This window comes from Annulohypoxylon maeteangense (assembly GCF_022496945.1).
Source record: "Annulohypoxylon maeteangense strain CBS 123835 unplaced genomic scaffold GGS22scaffold_41, whole genome shotgun sequence".
Lineage (NCBI taxonomy): Eukaryota > Fungi > Ascomycota > Sordariomycetes > Xylariales > Hypoxylaceae > Annulohypoxylon > Annulohypoxylon maeteangense.
In genome coordinates this window covers 11,309-33,951 of record NW_025953288.1, presented here as the reverse complement: position 1 = coordinate 33,951, position 22,643 = coordinate 11,309, and the positions used below count along the sequence as shown (strand labels likewise).

Genomic DNA, 22,643 nt, shown 5'->3' with positions numbered 1-22,643 from the left:
AATATGGCTACTCGATTTCTAATCGGTTGGAAAAATGCAACACCAGATAGCAGATAAACGACGGGTCTACCTCGCGTGCAGAGCCATCTTCGCCGGCGACAAAGCGCAGTTGCGACGACCAAAGAAAGTGCGCGAAGAGATCGTGAAGCGGCCATGGGCACTGGGGTCACTAACACACGACCTCGGCATAGAGAAGGTAGTCGAGATCCTTCGCGACCTGTTGGAAAGACGGGTGTTCGAGTCGGAACTCAAGGCCAAGGTCGAGTTTCCCGAACTATTCCACTCCTCGCTAGATCAGGAGGTGCAGCGTGAAGCATCCGAGATCGATGCGGCGAGGTCGGCAGCCGAGGCGCTTGAGGAGATTGCCAGCGCGGAACATGTCGACGGAGAGAGCGAAGATGAGTTTGGAGAGGATACTAAGAACGAGACTAGTGAGGTGCTCTGCATGGAAAGGGACAAGATACTGTTTGTTGCTAAGACAGGCTTCTTAGGCGTTGAACAGACAGCCCCGAAACACACGGTAGTTCTGCCTTCGCTGTATCCAACGTATATCCCGTACAAGACACAGCACCTTATCTTAAACGAAACCCAACGCATACTTGAAGAAAGCTGCTTTGAATTTGTACAGAAATGGCTACCAACAGTCCTCTCCGGAAAGGAATGGGACTGCGCCAGCTCGATGGAATTAACTGGGTGGACTAGGCTTCTAGCTAAGAAGGCGGATAAGATACCACAGGAGGCATTGAATTCTGGGGGGACGCCACTGGCAGAGGTGCTCTTCGCGACGAATAAACTAAGGCACAGCGCTGTCCATAGGCTCTCGACATCGGCTCGTGGAATTCAGGATTTGGTCAAGTCGGCAGTGACGCTCGCATTTACACTCGGCGATCATAAACGTGCGAGCCAATTAGAAGAGATGTGCTACGAGCTGGATAGTAAGATAAAGGCGATGGAACTAAATAAGAACGCATTGGAAAATTCCGCCATGGCTGGCATCGAGGATATTCAACGATTGCGGGCGGAGTTGGATCAGAAGGAGAAAGATACGATCATTGACATGGTAAAGAGCGATCAGGAGAATAAGAGGGTCATCGGAAATCTATTAGAGGATTCGGTGAGTAGGATTTTGGAGGGGAAGAGCGAGAGTGACGACGAGGTTAATAAGGCGGAGCAGATCAAGGAGGAAATGGTGGAAGCGATAGAACATTGAAGTTATTGCGTATGTACCTATCGTACTTCGTTTCGTACCGACTATACTAATGTAGGTACCGCCCCGACTTGATACTTAGGTACCTAGGTACAATTCAAGGTTTCGATTACGTAAAAGACCTACATAGTCTAAGTAGCCACGTGATTTCGCGACAATGTACCTACCTAAATCCTAGGTAATTAAGTGCCTACCGCATCGTAGTGACGCGTCACGATTCCTATCTAAACATCTATGCCTAGGTCCATGATAGGCATCCCCCACGTACGGCGCCATAGCTGTCCGAGCACGAAAGGAAAATATGAGAAAAGAATATATCTCGACTTTCGGTATTAGTAAGTAACAGCATCCGGGTACAGGTACTTAAATAAACAAGAATGACCGAGAGACTTGATGTGTCGGAAATCACCAAATCTGATGACCAGCGCAATCAATATCAACCCCAGCATCAACCCCAGCATCAAGATCAACAACAAGATCAACACGACACTCTCAAATACCATCTCTTAGGTCCGTCTCTCACCAAGGCCGGTCAAGACTCTGTCGACCAATCCAAGGTTTCCGATATTATTTACAATGCGTCCAAAGGGTCCAAGTATTTCAATCATGAAGAGGTCAAGGACAAGGTCTTGACGCAAAAAATCAGTCAAATTTTAGAAAAGAAGCGTCGCTTAGAGAAACTCGATCTAACCCGCGAGCTTCGAATGGCCGATCAATTCATAACACAACTCGAGGTCACCCGTGACTTAACCCAATATATTGTTCACGTCGACTGTGATGCCTTCTATGCCGCTGTCGAGCAGCTCGACCGACCCGAGCTCAAGGACGTCCCTTTCGCCGTTGGAGGCGGTGTGTTGACTACTTGCAATTACGTCGCACGCAAATTTGGCTGTCGAAGTGGCATGGCTGGCTTCGTCGCCAAAAAGCTCTGTCCTGATCTGCTCCTCCTTCCTCTCAACTTCGAGAAATATACCTCTAAAGCTCAGGAGGTTCGACAGGTTTTGGCAAAATACGACCCAAGATTCGAGAGTGCGAGCATAGATGAGGCATATCTCAACATTACCGAATACTGCGCCGAGAGCAATTTGACGCCCGGGGACGTTGTTCAGCAGATGCGGGATGAGATCCATGACAAAACTAGGATCACAGTATCTGCAGGTATTGCCGCGAATGCGAAGCTCGCTAAAATATGTTCCAACATGAACAAGCCTAATGGTCAATATATCCTACCCAGCGATCGTAACGCTGTAATGACTTTCATGCGAGATCTGCCGACTAGGAAGGTGAACGGAATCGGACGGGTCTTGGAGCGTGAGCTTCAGGAGATAGGTATCAAAACGTGCGGTGATATTTATCCACACCGTCAGCTCTTGGTATGTATGAAATATGTTTCGCATCGTGCCAGGATCCCGCCCGCTCGCCCGCCCGCCTACTTCTATACCGTTCAACTGTTATATGGAGACTAACGCGTGTCTAGTATGTCTAATCCCATCCCAAATTTACCCAGCTCGATCTTTCCTTTTACCTACCTATTAGGTACCTAAGAAGGGAATACCATATAGTGTAAAGGCATTGCCCATTTTTGCGATATTAACTTATCACAGGCGTCAGCTTTTTGGCGACAAAACAAACGAATTTCTGCTCATGTGCTATCTAGGCTTAGGCAGAACTGACGTGCAACCCGCGGAGGAATATGAGCGGAAGAGTGTCGGAACTGAGAGTACATTCCGAGACATGTGTAGCCCAGCACAGTTCAGAGAAAAACTACGGTGGACAGCCGACGAATTAGAGAAAGATATGCGGAGAGCCGAGTGTAAAGGCCGAACTCTTGTCTTAAAGGTGAAGCTGCATACATACGAGGTCTTAACAAGGCAAGTGGTGACGCCGAGAGCCATATGTACCGCAGACGATTTATACAACCATTCATTGCCCATCCTAGCGAGATTAGAACAAGACATCCCCGGTATGAAATTACGGTTAATGGGTCTCCGGTGCACACATCTCATCAGCACCAAAAAACCCGATGCTCGTGCTTTTTTTAGATTAAGGCCTTTAACAACATCCGCTAACAGTGTTGCGCCGGACGGAATCGGCGATCAAAAGATAAGCGAGATCGCTCAAGCAGACGATCTCCCGCATGACATGTTGGAGGACATCCCTCATGACAATAGCGCATCCGGTAGCAACGGAGTAGACGAACTCCAGGGGTCGCAAATGAACGATCCTCGTCGCTATGAGAAGGGCGTTGTTCCTATTCCTAAGAGACCGGCGCCAGCCGAGGAGCCAGCGGAATGGTGGGATTGCCCTGTCTGCAACCGGCCGCAACCAACCGACGAGCGTCTGTTTAACGATCATATTGACTTATGTCTTTCAAGGCAGACGATACGGGACACGGTCCAGCGAGACCATGTACGTAGTTCAACGTCTACAAGTGACACGCCAGTTCCCAAACGGTTGAAGAGCGGTGGTGAGAAGAAGCGGAGCCGGTCATCAGCCTCAATCGACCCGAGACAGACGAAACTATTCTTTGGTTGATTATTAATGCGTGGGTGCATTGCGAGAATGATTCTCTTAGAATGTATATAGATACAAGAGTGCGTTACTGTTGGGTTTCAGTACCTAATTTAGGCCTAACTCTGACATTTGACGTTTTGCAATCTATCTAGGAGGCTCGTACGACAATTATATGTTGCTATACATTGTCTTGGAGTGACACTATGTAGATCCGATCGCTACTCTCGACTGCCTAAATACCTAGTCATTCATAGATCCATAACGCTCTTCATGAATTCTGAAGGCGGGGATTTAGTATGGTCGGTTTGTTCGGGTGTCGTAGACAATACCCGATACTATACTCTAGATGATAGAATGGCATCTTGCTTCGGATGGAGGAACGATATTAGAGTCTCCCTTCGACAAGCGCCGTCCATTAAATCATATGATGCTCATATCGTCCACGCTCGGTCTTCTTGTCGACATCGACCTACGTATTTGGTGATCTTCCTCCTCAACTCTGTGCATGTCATCGCTAGGAAGCCGAACAGCGCGATCGAGTGCAACTGGTAAGCCCCGGTGCCGTCCTCTTATCATGACAGCACACAGGATTAGCTTGCTTCCCGGATAGAGTCCGCCGCTAAAACTGTATGCTGCTGTCGGCAGTCCAATGCTAATACCAACACACCCATATGCAGATACCACTTCAAACACGACGTTGAATACCGAAAAAGTGACTGGGTCCTCGATGAAATGCTTCGTCTCGATGATGACAATAAGTAGGACAGCCAAGACTAGCCACCATAAGTCATGCGAGAGCTGCCCACGGATTTGATGACTTATGAAACTAATCCGGCTCTCCTCTCGTTGATCTGGCGCCGCCCCAACCCCGTACCACTCAGCGAATGCGAGACGAATCACCCGGCTCAGAGACTGGGCTTTACTTCCTGGCTGGCCGTGAGAGATAGGACGGGCGAGGGCGTTACTATAATTAGGATCATCCCCATATATTCCTAGCGATCGTTCCTCATAAACATTTGAGTGCCGCATCGTAATAACTACCGGGTATACCGAGATATACCTACGAATGAAGTTAGTTCTACTTCATATCTGACCGGGGCTCTCCGAACAAATATTTTAAGCGCAAAGTAGATGGATACGGCCCCCGGAGGCGGGGTGTGCGTGTGTGTCTGTGTGCGTGTTAAATTTGGGAGAAAGGGGTATTAACGAACATCATGATAACGTAAAGCACCTGTAAGCCGATGAATAGTGTTGGGATGGATATTACATAAAACCCCCCCGAACGAACGGCTAGTGAATATGTCAGCACCAGTGGGTGTCATACGAGCTAGATATTATTATACCAATTGCTTGAAAGAGTCCATCGATGATACGAGAGCCGAGAGGAGTTTGCTCAAGAGTAGAGTTTCCAAGGTTAAGCACTTCAAATGCCACCCAATCGGTACCATTGAGCACAAAGAGCATAAAAACGAGCCAATACGTTTGTCGTGACGGGAATAGATTTGTATAGACGCGTCGAGGATATTTGAGAATATATTCAAGCGTCTCTTTCCAATCAACTAAATCTTCGGGGTAGGTCACTAGCTTCAGGGCTTTTACTGTAGCGCCTTGTTGTTAGTATTCGTGCACCTATGGCGGTAAGGTGTATCGACGGAGGAGGGGCCAGAATTCGGATATTATTTGATTGGTTTTAAACAATGTGAAGGGCTAAGAAGAGCGCCCCATCGTTCTCACGGACGTTGTAGTGGATGCACTAGAAAAAAGTATAGGCGGTTTCTCGAGGGGATGCAAGGGAGTGGGACTTACAACTGCACCACAGGATTAACCTTAAGAACACCGGATAGGCCGTATTTCCGGCGAGAATCATTGCTCCCATGACAATGAGCACAAAATACGAGCTTCCGTAGGGGATCATATTCAAATCCAATACGCTCATGCCACTATTGTTAAAAGCAGATACTCCATTGAAGATGCCATTCCACCAGGGCGAGATCCCATTATCCTCAGCGGGCTGAGGTAAATTATTTGCTATCCAGGCCCCGAGCGAGATGCAGCCAAAAAATTGCCAAGAAACGAAATATACAGGGACAACGACAGAGAGAAGTTTAAGCGCTCGGTACTCAGTACCACCGAGCTCTTCACGTTCCTCGCTTGTCAAGTCATGAAATTGACCGTTGCGCCCGACTTTATGCCCTCTTAGGTAACTATGGCGGTTGACAACCGTGTCGGTAGTCGAAAAATGTCTATGAGCAGTAGTGCCGCTGGGTGAGATGGATGATGATCTAGCCCTAGCGCCGAGATTGTCGACGAATGCCACATGTTCGGTATTGCCTGGTGCTGCCATGTTGTCTCCTTGGGGGTCTGTAGAATTTTCTACCGGGAGCAAGCTACGGCGGTGAAGGACAGAGCCATCGGTGTGAGGAAGAGACTGCGACTCGGGCGTTGCAAGATCACGTGCGCCAGTCTCCTGTTGCAGAGGGACAACGGGAGAAAGAAGTCTGCCATCACTTGGTTGAGATATAGCAGGATGGCCGATAGCCGGGCGTTGGTTCCAAAGAGAACTCGCGCCGCCGCTCTCTGGCACTGTCCTGCTACTCCTACCCAAAGTTCTAAGCCTATGGGTAATGGGGAGGAGGGTCAAGCTCGCATTTCGCCTCTCGAGGCGACGCTTCCGCTCCTTGCGCACGATCTCTTCAAAGCGCACTTCAAAGGCATGCTTCCTTACTAAGACAGTCCAGATCGAAACCCAGATGGAGCTCCCGATAATTATCAGAAGCCACTGCAATATCAAGAGTCAGTGCTCATGTTTTTAGGTGGGGATCGAGGGATCTCAAGCATGGCTCGTGAGCGCTATGTCCTTAACCCGCCAGGTGCCCCAACCAAGGTCCCGGCAACCGAAAAGAGTCATGGGAAGTGGATAGCAATGTTGATATTACATACAAGGAGGATTTGCTGCCAAGTAGTCATCTGACTAAGGTTCACGGTGTTCAAGCCAGCCTCTGTCATGGCAGAGGTGACCAAGAATAAGCTGTCAACATAAGTGATGCTGAATTTTGGGTCCGAAGAGCCCCAGAATATGAGCGAGGAGACCAGGGGGACGACGACGAAGTAGGCATAATGAATTGTGATAAAATTCAGCGGAGGTAGGATGGATCGGAGGGTGCGCATTGCCGAAGCCCTGTTGCCCTAAGATGTCCTAAAACAGGAGAAGGAAGAGGAGACAAAAGGACATATATAGAAAATGAAAATAATTGAATAGAACGAGCAGGCAAAAAGAGAAAGGGGGGAGGGGGGAAGGGAGGAAAGGGGAGAGGGGAGGTTTTTTTTAAAAAAAAATAATAATAATAAAGGCGGCTTCGTATGTTTATGGTGTAGTATGTTGTTGTCCTGGCAGGGCGGGAGCGGGAAAACGAAGCGAAAATTGAAGACGTTGAAGTCTTTAGTTGAGGAACATGATGAGAGAGAGAGAGAGAGACAATAGACAGTTATCTATATCATAACATAAATTTCTATACGTCGGTGGACATATAAACCTTCAATCTTAATTCTTACCTTCTTTCCTTCTCTATAACTTTTATAACTAAGTATGTACGAGGTGGATGTGTGGATATGTGGATGTACAGTGGTAAGTTTTCGTCAGCCACCCGAGACGAAAATTAACTTTTACGCATCTACCTGCTAGGTACATATATAGCAGCAAAGTACCTGCTTATGTAGGTAGGTAGTATTTCACCCGAGTGGTGATTAGATAGAGGGGGCTAGACCTACATGACCAATGGATATTTTTACGGACTTTTTATGTGTACAAGGTGGTATACTTTATGTCCTGGGTCCATACTACTTAGGTATGTACCTATTGATGTAGGGAATGACGCCTAGTGGATAGGTACTTTGTCAAATAACGGGAATAAGACCAATTATACCTACTAGTAATTACCTTATCAAATTGCGGTGTAGCGTACCTTCCAAATAACTATCCTATTACGATATAAGATCGATACATGCGGTAGATGCACGAATGCTAGCCTGGAGTATAATAGATAGTTAATGCAATAATTACTACAGCATTACCTATCTCCAATCTCCAATCTCCAGCCTCCAACCACGTGCCACGGTGGTAACCACATCCTAATGATACACCGCTTCATTCACTACTCCTGCAGAAAACTCGGCAATACTGGCTATGAGAAAATTATTGTGCATTTTCTTTGTTCGCGTGTTGGAACCATGACTCAATTTGGAAGCATGGGACCTCATCTCTACCTAGGTAGGTACTTGACGTATAGGTACGCAAGCACACGATTTCGAAGAATGGCCGTGTTCGTTTCGGAAGTACTATGTACTAGGTAGTCATGCTTTGCTGGCTTCCCGCCCATCTTGAGATTGCTTGATAGGATATCCCACATAGCAACGTAACTTATCAATAGTAGAAAGTGTTGTCCAAGTTTGTAGACTCATAGCTCATTGTGCTCCTGAGTATCATCAGTATCGGCGATCACGGTCTTAACCGCCTCGGCGACCTCCTCGATCTTACTCGCAACCCTTTCCACCACCTTGGACGAAGCCGTCTCAGAGGTTGAGCTAGAGGTTGAGCTCGCACTAGCACTTGCCTTGGTGACGATAGATTCGGGGTTAGGGACGCCTCTAATTCCCATGAGCTCGGTCTCGAACACTAGTTTGCTCATATTAGATGTCATACTCCTTCGTTCCAAAGCCCTTCGATTTGTTACGTACCAAGAGTAGATCCCGCTGGGATTGGTCCGACGGCCCTATTCCCGTATCCGAATTCGGGTGGAACGGTCAAGGTTCTGATGAGCTGTCAGCGTCTATCGGGTGTTTGATGGTGATACTTCATGTGCCGTCGTAGCCGACAATATCGGGGAGCGTGGAAGGGGATATCGTCTTGCCTTTTTTCGCCAATACACATGTCCAAAAGACCTTGGTCCCATCTATATGTGTGTTAGGATCTCGTCATGATGTAGCAAACTGCTGCTGCATAGGTTGTATTTTCGTCGACTAACCCCTTGATGACTTGGCCGCCGCCTAAATTAAAACTAAAGGGAGTGCCTCGGTCGTAGCTGGCGTCGAATTTGTTTCCATTAGAAGCGAGTGTACCCCTGTAGTGTACCTGAATCGTGTCGCCCTTCTGTGTCTTTCGATCGCATTCTACGGGCAGAGTCACGTCAATCTTGAGCTCGGAAGGATTCGATGCTAAGGCGCCGAAGGTGATAGATGCCACGAGGGACAGGGAGAAGAGAAAGCCTCGCATATTGTAGGCTTGAAATCGAATCTTATTAGAACTTAGAAAATGTTCACGATTGACTAGATCATTCTATTAGCATTCAACATTAAGACCGGGTTTCGAGCCGAACTCAACTTACCCCGTCTCTTGTCTATTGTCAACAATGTGAGGCGGAAGACAAAATCGAATCCTTCCTTCTTTTAAGACACTGGTAATAAACGAGAAGGGTAATCAATTAGATACCTACATATTCATGTATGCACTTAAGGAGGTGCTACTAACAGGTACATACATATATTAAGCCTCGGCCAATTTGAGGCGGGGTGCATTATTTTTGTGTGGAAACGTACTAGGTAAGTACATATGTAAGCATTGGTTTATTTCCAATCTTCACCGAAACACGAACAGGTGGACCAAGTCGATTGAGCTACATAGGCCGAGCCACTCTACTGCCTCACCAGGCAAACATCTAAGTCCTACATACGTACTAATCTGCCTATGTAAATACTAGGTCAGGATACCTATTATTAAGGTTAAAATAACCTTGAGTTGACTCATTCATATTAAGTACCTAATATATTTACCTATGTATGTACCTATGTAGGTAGGCAGGAATTTTCGAAGTTTTTTGGAACCTTGAACTATACTAGGTATAGTGTACATATTAATGAATAATGTCATTTAATGCTCAATACACGGTACACTATAAGTTATGTACAATACTTGGAGGTACAGCGTAATTAAGCATGTACGTGCATAAATGCGTCAATGACATGTGTATTACCTACATATGTAGGTATAGGTATAGGTAGGTAGGTAGCCTTATAATACCCTGAAGAGTGGGGGTTTTAATATTATTGATCAATCAATCAATTTTTAGATCTCTCACCTTCAGCTTTCAATATCCCGATATTTCTTCCAGCTTCTGGTTGCAAGCTTCCAGCTCTCCTAGGATACCCAGGTAGTCAGTCTATTATAGGCTGACAAACAGAATTCGGCCTCCAACCAACAATCAGCTTCCGACTTAACATAGCCGCTTACTTATGTTGGTAGTTCGGGTCCAAATAGTTACCTAATTCCCCAATTCCCTAATTCTCTAAAGTTATATCCATCCCATTTCCAGAACAAGGCAACTAGATGCCTTCTCAAAATATAAGATAAGCTGTGCACAGCAAGACCCTTCCAAGAGTTTAATTCAACCTAATCCAACCTCAAAAAGATCCCCCAAGTACCTAGCGTATGACTTCCTAGTCCGCCACAATCATCTCAGTTTGTCCATTACTTCCAGCAGCTTAAACAAACTTCTCAGCCGTACTCTTTGATTCTTTCCCCCATCCCATCTGGCGTCATTCCGTGTTGCTTCGTCCCATTCCGTCCTATTTTGTCCTATTTTGTCCCATCTCGTCGTCATATCCCCCTGTCAAGATTTATCCACATCCATGGATGTTTCAATCTTGCAGTCATCTGGCTAGTACTCTCCCCATTGCCATCTTCTGCTCGGCCAACCAAATCACTCAATTGTTTCCTCACCATCGACGCCCTCCTCTCTCCTTTCTTTCTGCCTTGAAGTTTAGCCATGTGAATGAGTCATCCTTTCGGTGTCTACACTTTCTCAGTGTTCATTTGCAGCCTGTGGTCGCCCCCATCCAGTCTGCCTATGGCACTGCTCGTTATTGCTGCCATGTGTTTGCCTCCTTGTTCTGACACTCGCTTTAGTTGCGAACTATTTTGAGGTAAAGTACCATGAAAACCTAGAATATATAAGTCAAGATGTTTCTTTCTATCTACCTCCCCATTTTCTCGACAACCAGACAACACTCGCAACTTCAAAGCTCTTCTTAAAGCCCAAGCTTGCTTCCTCGACATTCATATACACCTATTTCCATCTCAATACCCATTTCCTCCAACGCCAACGAATAGGATTGTCTCCATCGTCGCGGACAGTCTTCCAACAATGTCCTCTCGTAGCACCTCTTATGTCCCTACCAGCTCTTCTATGGCAGTGGCAGTGTCCCACGAGGATTACAGGTCTTCCAAGGCTAGTATGTATTCATTCTTAATAACAAGCTCTTACCTAGACGTCCATGTCGTTAACTAACTCGACAACAGGCGATTACAAGGTTGACATTCACCATCGGAACAATGGCAGGAGTGTTAGCATCTATAATCACCACAGCTCTGGTTATGACAATACTGCACCACACCCTGATTACAGAGCATCTACCGCAAGGACAGATTCCCGAAAACCACCTTCCCAGTCCTAAAAAAAGAAAATCAACGGCTTCGTCCGATTATTCACATGTTTAAGCTGCTTTAATAAACTATTTCAGGGTTTCAGGGTAATAAATAGAACGGCCATCAACGCCAAGGAAATTCATAGACATAGAGGGGGATACGTCATCATTTCAGCAGCGGATCATTGTAGTCTAGTGTATAGGTACTTATTAATCTTACGTCGTCTACGATATTCCGTATTGAGCCGGTGTCATGAGTTGGCCTATAACCGGTTTACCTCCTTGAGGCTGATCAGTATGTCTCTTAGTGGTTACCTTCTGCAAGGCATGGAAGGGAGCCGTCATGCAGGAACTTATATTGTTGTGCAATACCAGGTGGCCAGCTGTAACACCCATGGAGAACGTGATTGGCGTGATCAACCAATCTCCAAGAACCAGCTCTCAACAGGCCCCGGCTCCAGGAACCGAACTTGGGAGGGCAGGCTGGTTCGCCGCTATTACTTAATTGGTAACCACTGCGGCACCAATGCTTCTAATGTACCCCATACTGACAATCGTGTATGCGATCCTCTACTTCCATCAAAATGATAACCAACACAGCTGCAAAGTAGAAAACCGTGAATAATTAGACCGTAGTACATTAGACCCAGAAAAGCATATATCTTCTCGGCCTTTAGCAGCTAACACGATACGCTAGGCTTCAAGCTCGCAGCTTGCTGTAAATGTACCTTTAGCCCCTTTTCCCAACCCCTCACCCCCAACCCCCAACCCCCAAAGCCCGAACTTCGAAAAAGGAAGGCGTGGGCGTGGGGGGAGGGAAAAAAAGAAAAAAAGACAAAGAATCGCTAAGTAAGCTCAAGTTCCGCATTATATTCCATACCCGTCATGTTACTACGCTGACATGGCAAAGTTGTACGACCACGTCGTGTTCCCCTGACAATTTCCCTTCACGTCATATCATCAATGATATCACGCCAGGTGGGAATATTCACATACTATATAGATAGATAGTCTCAAGCCAACCCCCATTATTAACCCATTTTCTCTCGGAGTACCCAGGTATAAATAAATAGAGAACTATACCCCTTACCCCTTATCCTTTACGCTTCCTATAACATATATGCTTCTGCTATCCCCCTCTCTCCATATTTTAGCCGCGATGATAATCATCACGCTCTGCCTCGAAGTAGCGAGACATCTCTACGCCAGAGTTATGGTACCCGCACTTAACGTAGAAGGGCTCATTACGTAGACCACAATTGAGTATGTTCTTGTAGCAGCCTAGATTGATGGCCACGGAGTCTAAAGCTTGAATCATCTTCAGACCGAGTCCTTTCCCCTGGTGCTCCTTGGCTACCGAAATCTCTTCAACGTGGCCACACTTGCCGCGATTATGGATGCTGTTTTTTGTTTTTTTTTTGGTAAGAGAGGTGAACAATACTGGTAGTATAGATAAGTATGGGGGCGTACAACTTCTTTTCCACTACCAAGGCACCTGTTCCGACGATGCGATTCTCGTGCTCGATCACGGCGAAGTAATATGTACCCTTAGACTCCACCATCTCGTCGTAGCGCTCGATGAAGTCGGTCTCGCTAACATCCCCCACCCATGTAAGGACTCGCAAACAGTCAAAGAATCCTTTGCTATAATCCCGCCTCTCCAGTGGGCGCAGAGCAAAGCCATCTGGCAGAGAGCGGGTGACGTCCGGTGAGATGAGGGAAGCTGAGAAGAGAACTTCTGGGTCACCCATTGCAGGCAAGGTTCTTATCGCAACTCAAGGTATCCGGTGTCGGTGACACTTTGAAGCAAGAATGGTATAAATACCTTAAAAGTCTAAGCATCGAATGTATGGGCAGAACACTAGGAAATTCATGAATCCAGATATTAGGTATAGGTAGGTAGATATATAGATAGATCACGGGGTCGGGGTAAATGTAAATACATTGAACCGGGGTGCCGGGATACCTTAGGTACATATAGGTACAATGCCGAGACCGGGCTGACCGGGGTGGGTGGTGGCTGCTGGGGTGTATAATTCATCCGATAATTGCATCTATAAGCCCTCGAACCTCTTCAATTAGATATGTAGACATCCATCTCCCAACCCCGCCCCCTATTTTAATGTTCTCAAGACCGACCTAGTACTCACCCATCGAAGGCCTTCAACAACGCTGTTAGCGCAGCTGGGTTATCGTCCAGGTATCCCTGGTCCACTAACGTATCTATCGATTTTTTTGCATACTCGGTTCCTGTCTTTTTATCCCTTGCTTTCCAATATAGCCTCGCCATTATCTCGTACTGGCTGGCATAAAGCGGTGCGAGGTCTTCTGCGCGCATCAGTTCAAGTACTTCGTGTGTAAGCTTGACAGCCTTGGTTCCGTCCCAAGCTTCGACCGCTTTCATGACTTCTTGACGGATATCTCTAATCTTCGATCTACGATAATCGGACGCGGCAATTTCGGCTTTAGATGCTGTACAGAGCGAGCATGTGCAGTTAAACCCCCATTTTTGTAATCCTGTCTGTCTTTCTTCGCGCGTCTTTCCTAGAGGTACATCTATGATGTATTCCGAAAATCTCCTGTCAGCTGTATGGCTCATCATCGCGGAATGGGTATGTCGGCCATACATGTGATATTTATCTCCTCTCCCGGCTCGATATCTCTCAGGGCAACAATGCTGACGGCCAAGCTCGATGGCGTAAATCTTATGAATGCGCTACCAGTAGTCTTAGTTTCTTTCACGTCTCTGTTTTCTATCGCGTCCCGCTCCATACTTACTTTGGGTGGCACGCATGGTTGATCCTCTACCTTTACGTTAGTTATTCAGCAGCTCAAAAGGCAATCCCCTTCGCGGACCAGAAACACTCACAGAGACCTTGGGGTAGAGCGCCATGTGTGAATCACCGGCCAGGGTGTAGGAGAAGGCGTTGGTTCGGAGTACATCCTCTACGATGTCGGCCGAGAAGGAACTGCTACGAGCCAACTGGAGGACAAGGTCCGGGTCCGACAGCTGGTCAGCTGCTAAATGGAGGAGCCGATACCCCCGTATTCGCTTCACAGAAGTTGGGAAGTTCAGGTCCACGATCATCGAAGCCCAGTCTGCCATAATTGCTTCGGCGCGGTTGATGCGGCGTCTCGCAATTACCCCCTTCCCTTTCCCGGGGATGTCGATGACCTCGAACGCCGCGTCGGTGTCGCTGTCAGCAAAGGACTTTGTATGAGTATAGCCTGAGTCATTCAATATCTCGATACTGTCTGCGGCAGTTTCGGGTGTAGTAATCATGCTAATACCTCCATTCCCATGCCGGGAATTGGTAAAAACACAATACTTGGTCGCAGTCGGCCCCTCTGCATATATGCATTGCGGTAGGTGTGTCCAGGGCGACCAATCAATGGGTTGGCGAGCTGTATCGCCGTCAACCGGTTGCGGACATTCGAGCTGGTACTGGGATTGTAATGCAACTGGAATATCCAGGGGACATTGCCCGACAACTGCAGGAATTTGACCCCGAGACGCAGCACATAGGCTCCCGAATATGATTGGGCCTATGGCGCAAAGCTGTCTTATACACATGTTTCGCAAAAACATCGCGTAGGGGAGGGAATAACTAGGCGAAGTGATTCGTGAATCGTGAAGCCCGCGTGAACTCTTTCATCGACACCATAAGTTGATTATAACTATAGTAGATACAGAGCAGATCTTAGCTTCCACAGTTTCCAATTCTGATTTTCTGCCTCGGGCGGAGGTAAACAACGAGGCGCATATTGAGCTGGGCAGATCGACGTAGCGGCCAAAGGGGGTCCGATGGGGCCAAGGGCAGCCAAGTATCGAGGATGGACATATTCTCTCCTTCAAATTGTGTGATTGACGCAGAACATACGCTCATAGGCAATTGGCGTGTGTCTATCTCGATCGCACGCCCGCCGTTGCTCATATACATATTCTGAGAAAGTCCTAGTCCACGACAAATCTACGGCTCATTACCATAGCCAAAATCCGGCAAAGTAACAACTCTCCCACGCGTTTGGTGCCACACACCTCTAACTGAAACTTTACGGTAGTATACCCGTCTGGCTTATATCGCAACCTCACAGGTGATTGGCTGTTTGGGAACAAGAAGCCTTAGCTTTTCCGATCACCAAACGCCGGCTAAATAAAAAGGAACACGGTTATCTAAGTAATCAATACAATGTATCCGATCTATCCGTCTCGTCTTTGCAATAGCAAATATTTACTGTTAACTTATTAGACAAATTCTAGCAACAGTGGAGATCATTATGGCATGATAGGTGGCTCGGTTTTCACGAAGAGGGCATGGCATACTCTTACTTCCAGGGCTAGCAACCAACGCACCTACCAAGGACCCTTCATGGACTCCAACGGACCTCAACGGGTCGAGTCTGGTAATGCCGCTACTACGTCAACAGGCTTGCATGTGCATATGACTTACCTGCCCCTTTTCACCTTCTCGCATTGATGTGCTAGTCATGATTTTCGTACATGACACACAGGAGTGTATCTTTTTTTTTTCTAGAAGAACCAAAAAAAAACTAGCAAGTCCAGACCAACGAGAAGATAAAAGTCCCGGGTAACAATGTTGACAGCTAAACAACATTACCACTTCGTACAATAATAATAAGTAGGGGCGTCGACCCGGATTATGTAAGGAAACATCCTTTCAGTATTTATGTTTTTATGTTGGATGCAGAAACCGATCCTCTAGTTTAGGTATGTACCTTATTTCTATGTCTAGATTCCTTCGTCTTGGTTAGTATGTCTCTATGAGACAAGGCAATATGCCCTATTGGTCAAGCGATCCGACTAGAATTTGTGAATCTGATCATTTCGATATCCGAGTTCTCCTAATATCCCCGGCTTTCGCTTGCTACCCACAAGAGACTCCTCCATCGGCGGCGGCCCGCATACGAATATTTTGCAGGTTTCCGAATGGGGTGCTACCTCCTTTAGCAAATCTTTAGAAACGTAGCCTTTTCTGAATGGTGAGCCATCGACAGGTTGGCTAACTGTGTAGACCGTCTTGAAGCGGCCTGGGAAGCGAGCCTTATAATCCTCGAATTCTTCCCTTAATAGTAAGTCGGCATCTGTGTTGACTCCGAATACAAGTGTAATCTTGGTTTGATCATCTGGGTTTTGCAAAATGCCCCGGATAAGTTGGTAAGCAGGAGTGATACCGGCCCCTCCGGCGATGAGCATGATGTCGGAGTGCTTATTCGGCTGCCAGGTATACCCGGGTAAACGGGTTACAAACCGCAGGGAATCCCCAGGTTGCAAGGAGTGAATATGTGTGCTTTGCTTCCCATTCGGATATCGTTTTACCAGAAGCTCTATAGCACCAGGCTCGTCTGCCCGACAAGGTTAGAAGGAATTCGTCGATGATATGGTTACCCGAAATTTCACCCACCCAGAGCATTTATTGGTGTATAAGGTCGTAGGACAGGAAGCATGCTACCCCCTGGCCAAGAGAATGTCAAGAGAGCAGCTTTCTCAAGTGCGTTAGTGGTGACAGAAACCATACGATTGAATTGGGTATGCTTGTTACACTTAAGAGAGTACTTACAAGTCAAGGATAAGCCACTAACAGAATCTGGTTCAGGCAACTTGAAACGTAACCGTTTCGTGTTATGGTTTACGGTCTCGGTGCTTTCAAGTTTAAGCGATAAGAAAGCCGGGCCGCTGCCGAAAACATGCTTCGGCGCGCCAGAGTCCGCGTGAACAACACTTCTCATATACGTGTAGTAAAGACCGGCACCGGTGCCGGCAATGGCAACGCAGGTTATGCCCCGCGACAGGCGGGTAGACCGTAGTGCATAATTCATATTTTATAGAATGTGGCGCAAGGAAAGGTTGTCCTCGCAACTATCCATGTAGTGTTATGATGCGTCTGGCAATTGAGCAAGAGAATATTAATAGGGGGGGGATGATGTTCAAAGATGAAGGACTTTTAAGAATATCAATTGTACGATAAACTTCCAATGACAATGATAAATGAATTACTACGAAGAGTATGAAGAATATGAAGAATATGAAGAAATATGAAAAATGGAAACGGACTTCCCCTACGCCGTTACACAAGGGGCTCAGCAGAATATTTACCTAATTATTAGGTATTCGATAATTTCTCTAATAAGAAGCTTATTTATGTAATCAGTCGATATTCCACTGCTCGATCTTTCCAAAGCAGATATTCAAAGCTTGAAGCTTGCTACCTATTGTATTTATAGCGATTGCTCTCTGTATAACATTGATTGTCGGTGTTCGGAGCGTCAAAGGATGACGGGACTGTGGGATTGCCGGGATGGACGGCGAGCACCCAAGTCCGAGTCCGATGTGTGTCCTAGTACCAGTAAAATATACCAGGTACAAGATACAATATACAAGATACGGATGTAGGTATTCATGTGTGTGTTACCAACGACCCACAATGTTCCCTTTTATTTTCATCTATCGGCGTTCAATACTTTTTTTCTCGGACCCGAAAGATGAAATTGGATTCAATTACATGTATGTATATACCTCATCCCATATGACATCATGCCATCGTACCATCATACCGCCATACCATCCTTTCTTCTAATTACCCGAGCGCTCTCTAGGTAATCTTACTGTCGCCCCGCACCCGTCCACCCTGGACTGCTCGGGCTAGGAATGACTTTTAAGAGGCAACTAATACAACGGGTTCACCATTATTAACGGTCACGCAAACGTTTCCGCTTGCATCCGAAGTGACAGTTCCAGAGCCGAAGGTATTGTTCCAAGATCGATTGGCAACCCGAGCATTGAAGCAGTAGTTTCCACTCGATCCGAGTCCGCTGTTAGTCGTGAGAACGACAAGTTTGCCTCCTTCTCGACTCCAAGCATACGCGGTACTGGCCACGTACAGGTGGACTTGATCGTTACCAGCAAGACCACCAGCCGATTTCTTCGCGGCCGATAATTTACTGATCGCCTTGTAAAGTTCCGAGCCGGTGTTAAAGCCGGTCCTCCAAAGATCCTCGCGGTTGGCGGGGTCAGCACCGCCCGAGTAGGCCTGCTCGGTACCGTAGTACACGATGGGGATACCTCGCGCAAGGATGACATATGCGAGCGCGTTTTTGAGGAGCGAGATGTCGTTCTTCGTGTTTAGCCATCGGGCATTGTCGTGGTTGTCCAGGAAGGAGCCTAGCGCGGCAGGATCGGGGAACGACGAGCTGATCGTGTTATACATATCTACGATCGCCTGGCTCGATCCTTTCTGCTGATAGAAGGCATTCATCGGGTAATACATAGGGTAGTTCAGCAAACCCGACATGAGCTTAGCATAAGGCGCAACGTAGGCCGGGTTACCGTCGAAGACTTCGCCAATCGTGTAAACACCGGCAGCGGCAGAGAAGGCAGACCAGTAGTCTTTCTCAATATGCTTCACCGTGTCGATGCGAACGCCGTCGAAGCTATATTCTGTTACGAGCCACTTGATCCACGTCTGGTAAAGAGACCGGATGTCAGAGTTCTGCGTGTTAACGTCCGGGAGGTTGGCAATCCAGCAGTTTTCCACGCTGTTCTGGTTAGAATAATCGATCGTGCATTCGGAATGATAAGAGCTGCCTTGGTTAAGCGGCGATGGCTGGTGGCCCGAGATGGCTGAGGGACCCATGTGATTCGCAACGACGTCGACCATGACGTATATACCCTACCAAACTCGAGATTAGCTTACACCACGCTCGCGGCAACGATATTTATCCAGCATACCTTGGCATGGGCGGCATTAACTAAGGCCTTCAGATCGGCGGCCGTGCCGTGCTTAGAATTGATGCCGTATCTGTATTGTGGAATGGTCATTAGCTATCCGGTTATCCGCAACCATGCAAGGTATTTTCCGTTTCTATAGAGAACTTCAAGTCACTCACAGGTCCGTAGCCCAGTATCCGTGGTATCCGCCGTCGCTGTCTATCGCTCATATATCTGATTAACCATCTGATGAACTATTCCGGGGCTGGGGCTAGCGTAAAAGTAAACTTACTCGTCACAACAGGAGTGATCCAGATAGCATCAAATCCCATACCCGCAATGTAGTCGAGCTTGGATTGGAGGCCTTGGAAAGTGCCGCCACAGTAATTGGAGAGGTTGCTACATGCTGAACCTCCCGTATCACTGCTGCTGCGGGCTATGCGGTCTGTCAAAGCAAAGTAGATGTTTCGCGTTTTCCAGTCATCTACAGTTGCCGAGAGGGCCAGAGTAGCCAGCTGAGCGAGGAGAGTGAGAGAAGACCGTGGGGTCTGCATGGTTGCCGCTGGTGCGCCTGACGCGTAACTGAGCACCTGAACAGTAAAGACGCGAATTGGGTAAGAGACCTGGTGAGTGAAGAAGAAGGAGAAGAGGGAAAAAAGACCCAGCCAGGATATACAGGTCTTCTTATGGATTCATCGTTACTGGTGACTATCACATGGAGCCGACAGTGACTGAACCTCGTCTCAATTCACCTCCGGCGATTTTCAACAACGGGCCGATTTTAGTGGACAGAGGCCGAGTCTTAAGAACGACCGACATAACAGAGCCGCCGATGAAGGCTCCACCATCAACTCCGCCACCCATGCCAGCGTTACATTTTCCCCTGTGAGAGCCTAGCCAGCTCCTCTTCCGACATGCGCGTAAAGCTTGGAGCCGAAATTGACGCATGGATGATTGCCACTCCGCATTATGCTAGTCACCTTAGTCACAAATATCGTTACAACGATTGCGGTTCATTTACCACTCCAAGGTCTAGGACGTGGGGACCCCACAGATCACGATACGACCGAGACGCATACATAAGGCCGGTAGTGTGGACTTTAAATACGTTTAATAAATCCGGTTTTTAGAAAGTTGCAACTATAGATATAACTATAGATATAACTATAGGTATACCTCATAAATGTAATTGGTACATGTCTTGCCATATAAATCCTCATATAGACTAATGTACACTCTCACTGACGTACAATGGCGGTTTCCTCCATCAAACAACCTCTTCTTTTAATCAATAATTAGTTCTAAGGTAAAACAGGCTGCGACTTGGCGAAAAAGACTTGTATGTATTAGAAAAGGTCCAATTGCTCAATTGAATGAACCATGATGCATGCTTTAGTGACAGTCCTTTGTTGAGTTGAACTTGGTGGGCGATTTGCTGCTAGCTTACATAGCCTAGGTCATTTGATCCGATGAGATTATCGGCCAAACTGGTATCATAAATAAAGTATTGCGGTGACGGGTGGTCCAAGCGCACAAGGTGACTTAATTATTTAACATTGAATTTTAATTCCTCTTAAAAATTAAGTTAATTACATAAGTAGCGATTAAGTAGTCAGCTGTGGTCCGTGCACGAGAAGGACTGTTTTAATGATTATTATTCATAACATAATATTCAGCTTTTTAATAAAAATAACAGCTTCTTCCACATTATCACCCATATTATCACCCATATTATCACCCTTCGTAAAATTTAAGTATTCATTAATATGAAATTTTGGTGACACTGTGACAGCTAACAGTCATTTTCAATAGTTTAGTTAAGGTAAAAAAAGTTATCTATTCTGCAATGAAGGTCGGTCAACGTACGTGATATCTGGAAGAAGATTTCTAATGTTGCTTGCGCCCTTTTACAGACGACATGGACCACTGTCAGCAATTTCTATGCAAGTGGCCAATCAGCTGGTTAATTTGCAATCCCATAACAAGATAACTGAGCAAGGGCTGCGGTAAGAGTCATCGAGGAATTATGATGAAGAGTAGGAACTCCGCGGCAACCACTAGGCTTCTACTATCTGGAGTTCAGCTCATCTAGTATTTAAACCATCAATTGGAACCATTTAACCATCGGATATTTCAACAAGTTAACAATACAACGCTCCCGCAGAGACCCATTCTGTCTTGCACCTACAAGCTTCACTGTTAACCCTCGGAGGAGACATCACTATTTTGTTTTTAAAAATGTCATCCGCCAAACACACCATCATCTCTCCCGCTATCCTTTACTGGGGCACACCCGTGGTTTTGGTTACGTCGGAGAACGAAGACGGGACAAGCAATATCGCACCTATATCCTCTGCATGGTGGCTTGGTCACTCGTGTTTGATGGGGATTGATGCCGAATCCAAGACCACCAGAAACATCATTCGTACGAACGAGTGTGTCCTCAACCTGCCGAGCGACTCCATGGGAGACTATGTCAATAAGCTAGCTGATACGACAGGGTCAAATCCGGTTTCAGATTCCAAGACCTCGAGGAATTACAAATTTGTCAAGGACAAGTGGACAAGAGCTGGGCTACACTCGCAGACTTCGGACTTTGTCACCCCACTACGAATCGCCGAGTGCCCAGTACAGATGGAGTGTCGGGTGGTTCAGATCAACGACCTCTGGAAAGACCTGCCGGGCCGTAGCGGGCTGGCGCTGGCAATTGAAGTTCGGGTGCTACGGATCCACATCTTACAGAACCTACAGATGCCAGGATATCCGAATAGAGTCGATCCAGACAAATGGCGGCCACTAATCATGGCATTTCAGGAATTCTATGGCCTCAAAGATGGAAAGGTGGCCCCAAGCGTGTTAAGTCGAATAAGTGAAGAAAAGTACCGGCCGCTAACTGGGAGCGATGTCACGGAATTGCTTGAGGATAAGTCATAGTGATGGGCTCCGCCCATCAGGATGCGTCTCCGGTTCTCTCCTTCTGTTCTCGTGGGTTGTGCCTTCGTTGTGAGAAGGCTTCGAGCCTTCTAGCTTTGGAGGATCAGGCATGTGATATCTAGCGTGTATATATATCCTATAGCTTAGAGAATATTCTCATCTTCTTTTCTTCTTAATTAATATCATCAATCTCTAGGCTCGATCTTCTCAATTAGTAGCTTTGTTCTTGTTGGTTGCTTTTGTAATAACATAATACCCCCCCACTGCTCGTATAAGAGGATTATTCGCCCCGGAACAGCAAGTTAGCCGTCCGGGTAACGAGATCCTTGAAAGATTAAACTCGGTAGCTTTAGTATTAATAGAAGAGCCCTTGGATAACGATGAACCGTTGTTAATGACTTTATTAAGTTATAAAAAACGAACATAAACTTGCGGGACGTAAATAAGGTTTTTACATGCCGGGTAAATATAAAAAGTTAAATAAAATAAAAGCTTACATTAATTTATATAAATAAATTTTCCGCGCGGAAGGCAATATATGGGGGTTTAAAAGAAAAGGAGGTTTAAGGAAAAAGAAAATCAGGTAAAAACAAAAGGTAATATCCGCCCGAAGGACTGGGAAAGTTTCCTTGTGATGAACAGCTTCTTCGAACTTGATCCAATCCTTAGATCAGTTTAAACGTAGGTTGAAAGGAAGGTTCAACAGTCAGTAGATCAGTTCGTAAATCAGTCCCTGATCTAGTCCCTGGACCAGTTCAAAAGGCCAGTACAACGATTAGTCAAATC

The 22,643-nt window shown here is 46.6% G+C and overlaps 9 protein-coding genes across 9 annotated transcripts; 3 read left to right on the top strand and 6 right to left on the bottom strand.

Moving 5' to 3' along the window:
• Positions 1-34: 34 nt before the first annotated feature.
• On the top strand, positions 35-3,742 carry GGS22DRAFT_182809 (uncharacterized protein; the record flags this gene model as incomplete). Its single annotated transcript, XM_047964011.1, has 3 exons — positions 35-1,189; positions 1,633-2,580; positions 2,819-3,742. 3 exons carry the CDS (start codon positions 35-37, stop codon positions 3,740-3,742), a joined length of 3,027 nt encoding a protein of 1,008 aa, XP_047813630.1.
• Positions 3,743-4,141: 399 nt separating this feature from the next.
• Positions 4,142-6,889, bottom strand: GGS22DRAFT_182808 (TrkH-domain-containing protein; the record flags this gene model as incomplete). The annotated part of the gene is made up of 5 exons (XM_047964010.1): positions 4,142-4,781; positions 4,933-5,011; positions 5,065-5,319; positions 5,528-6,500; positions 6,662-6,889. The coding sequence occupies 5 exons, from the start codon at positions 6,887-6,889 to the stop codon at positions 4,142-4,144; spliced, it is 2,175 nt and encodes a 724-aa protein (XP_047813629.1).
• A 743-nt stretch (positions 6,890-7,632) lies between these two features.
• GGS22DRAFT_176739 (uncharacterized protein) lies at positions 7,633-9,156 on the bottom strand. Its single transcript, XM_047963453.1, has 5 exons — positions 9,103-9,156; positions 8,743-9,043; positions 8,629-8,670; positions 8,456-8,529; positions 7,633-8,393 (listed from the first exon to the last, which is right to left on the bottom strand). Exons 2-5 carry the CDS (start codon positions 8,988-8,990, stop codon positions 8,176-8,178), a joined length of 582 nt encoding a protein of 193 aa, XP_047813628.1. The 5' UTR covers positions 8,991-9,043; positions 9,103-9,156; the 3' UTR covers positions 7,633-8,175.
• Positions 9,157-10,917: 1,761 nt separating this feature from the next.
• On the top strand, positions 10,918-11,227 carry GGS22DRAFT_193906 (uncharacterized protein; the record flags this gene model as incomplete). The annotated part of the gene is made up of 2 exons (XM_047965432.1): positions 10,918-11,005; positions 11,073-11,227. The coding sequence occupies 2 exons, from the start codon at positions 10,918-10,920 to the stop codon at positions 11,225-11,227; spliced, it is 243 nt and encodes an 80-aa protein (XP_047813627.1).
• Positions 11,228-11,819: 592 nt separating this feature from the next.
• Positions 11,820-13,121, bottom strand: GGS22DRAFT_176737 (acyl-CoA N-acyltransferase). The gene is made up of 2 exons (XM_047963452.1): positions 12,668-13,121; positions 11,820-12,597 (listed from the first exon to the last, which is right to left on the bottom strand). Exons 1-2 carry the CDS (start codon positions 12,946-12,948, stop codon positions 12,348-12,350), a joined length of 531 nt encoding a protein of 176 aa, XP_047813626.1. The 5' UTR covers positions 12,949-13,121; the 3' UTR covers positions 11,820-12,347.
• A 141-nt stretch (positions 13,122-13,262) lies between these two features.
• Positions 13,263-14,986, bottom strand: GGS22DRAFT_176733 (SET domain-containing protein). The gene is made up of 4 exons (XM_047963451.1): positions 14,067-14,986; positions 13,976-14,001; positions 13,825-13,913; positions 13,263-13,753 (listed from the first exon to the last, which is right to left on the bottom strand). The coding sequence occupies exons 1-4, from the start codon at positions 14,784-14,786 to the stop codon at positions 13,344-13,346; spliced, it is 1,245 nt and encodes a 414-aa protein (XP_047813625.1). The 5' UTR covers positions 14,787-14,986; the 3' UTR covers positions 13,263-13,343.
• A 708-nt stretch (positions 14,987-15,694) lies between these two features.
• On the bottom strand, positions 15,695-17,440 carry GGS22DRAFT_176731 (ferredoxin reductase-like protein). Its single transcript, XM_047963450.1, has 3 exons — positions 16,777-17,440; positions 16,621-16,698; positions 15,695-16,561 (listed from the first exon to the last, which is right to left on the bottom strand). The coding sequence occupies exons 1-3, from the start codon at positions 17,033-17,035 to the stop codon at positions 16,020-16,022; spliced, it is 879 nt and encodes a 292-aa protein (XP_047813624.1). The 5' UTR covers positions 17,036-17,440; the 3' UTR covers positions 15,695-16,019.
• Positions 17,441-17,541: 101 nt separating this feature from the next.
• GGS22DRAFT_176726 (glycoside hydrolase family 13 protein) lies at positions 17,542-20,141 on the bottom strand. The gene is made up of 5 exons (XM_047963449.1): positions 19,216-20,141; positions 19,103-19,142; positions 18,945-19,014; positions 17,816-18,885; positions 17,542-17,723 (listed from the first exon to the last, which is right to left on the bottom strand). Exons 1-4 carry the CDS (start codon positions 19,475-19,477, stop codon positions 17,872-17,874), a joined length of 1,386 nt encoding a protein of 461 aa, XP_047813623.1. The 5' UTR covers positions 19,478-20,141; the 3' UTR covers positions 17,542-17,723; positions 17,816-17,871.
• A 511-nt stretch (positions 20,142-20,652) lies between these two features.
• Positions 20,653-22,033, top strand: GGS22DRAFT_176720 (uncharacterized protein). The gene is made up of 2 exons (XM_047963448.1): positions 20,653-20,745; positions 20,837-22,033. Exon 2 carries the CDS (start codon positions 21,162-21,164, stop codon positions 21,855-21,857), a length of 696 nt encoding a protein of 231 aa, XP_047813622.1. The 5' UTR covers positions 20,653-20,745; positions 20,837-21,161; the 3' UTR covers positions 21,858-22,033.
• The last annotated feature ends 610 nt before the right edge of the window (positions 22,034-22,643 follow it).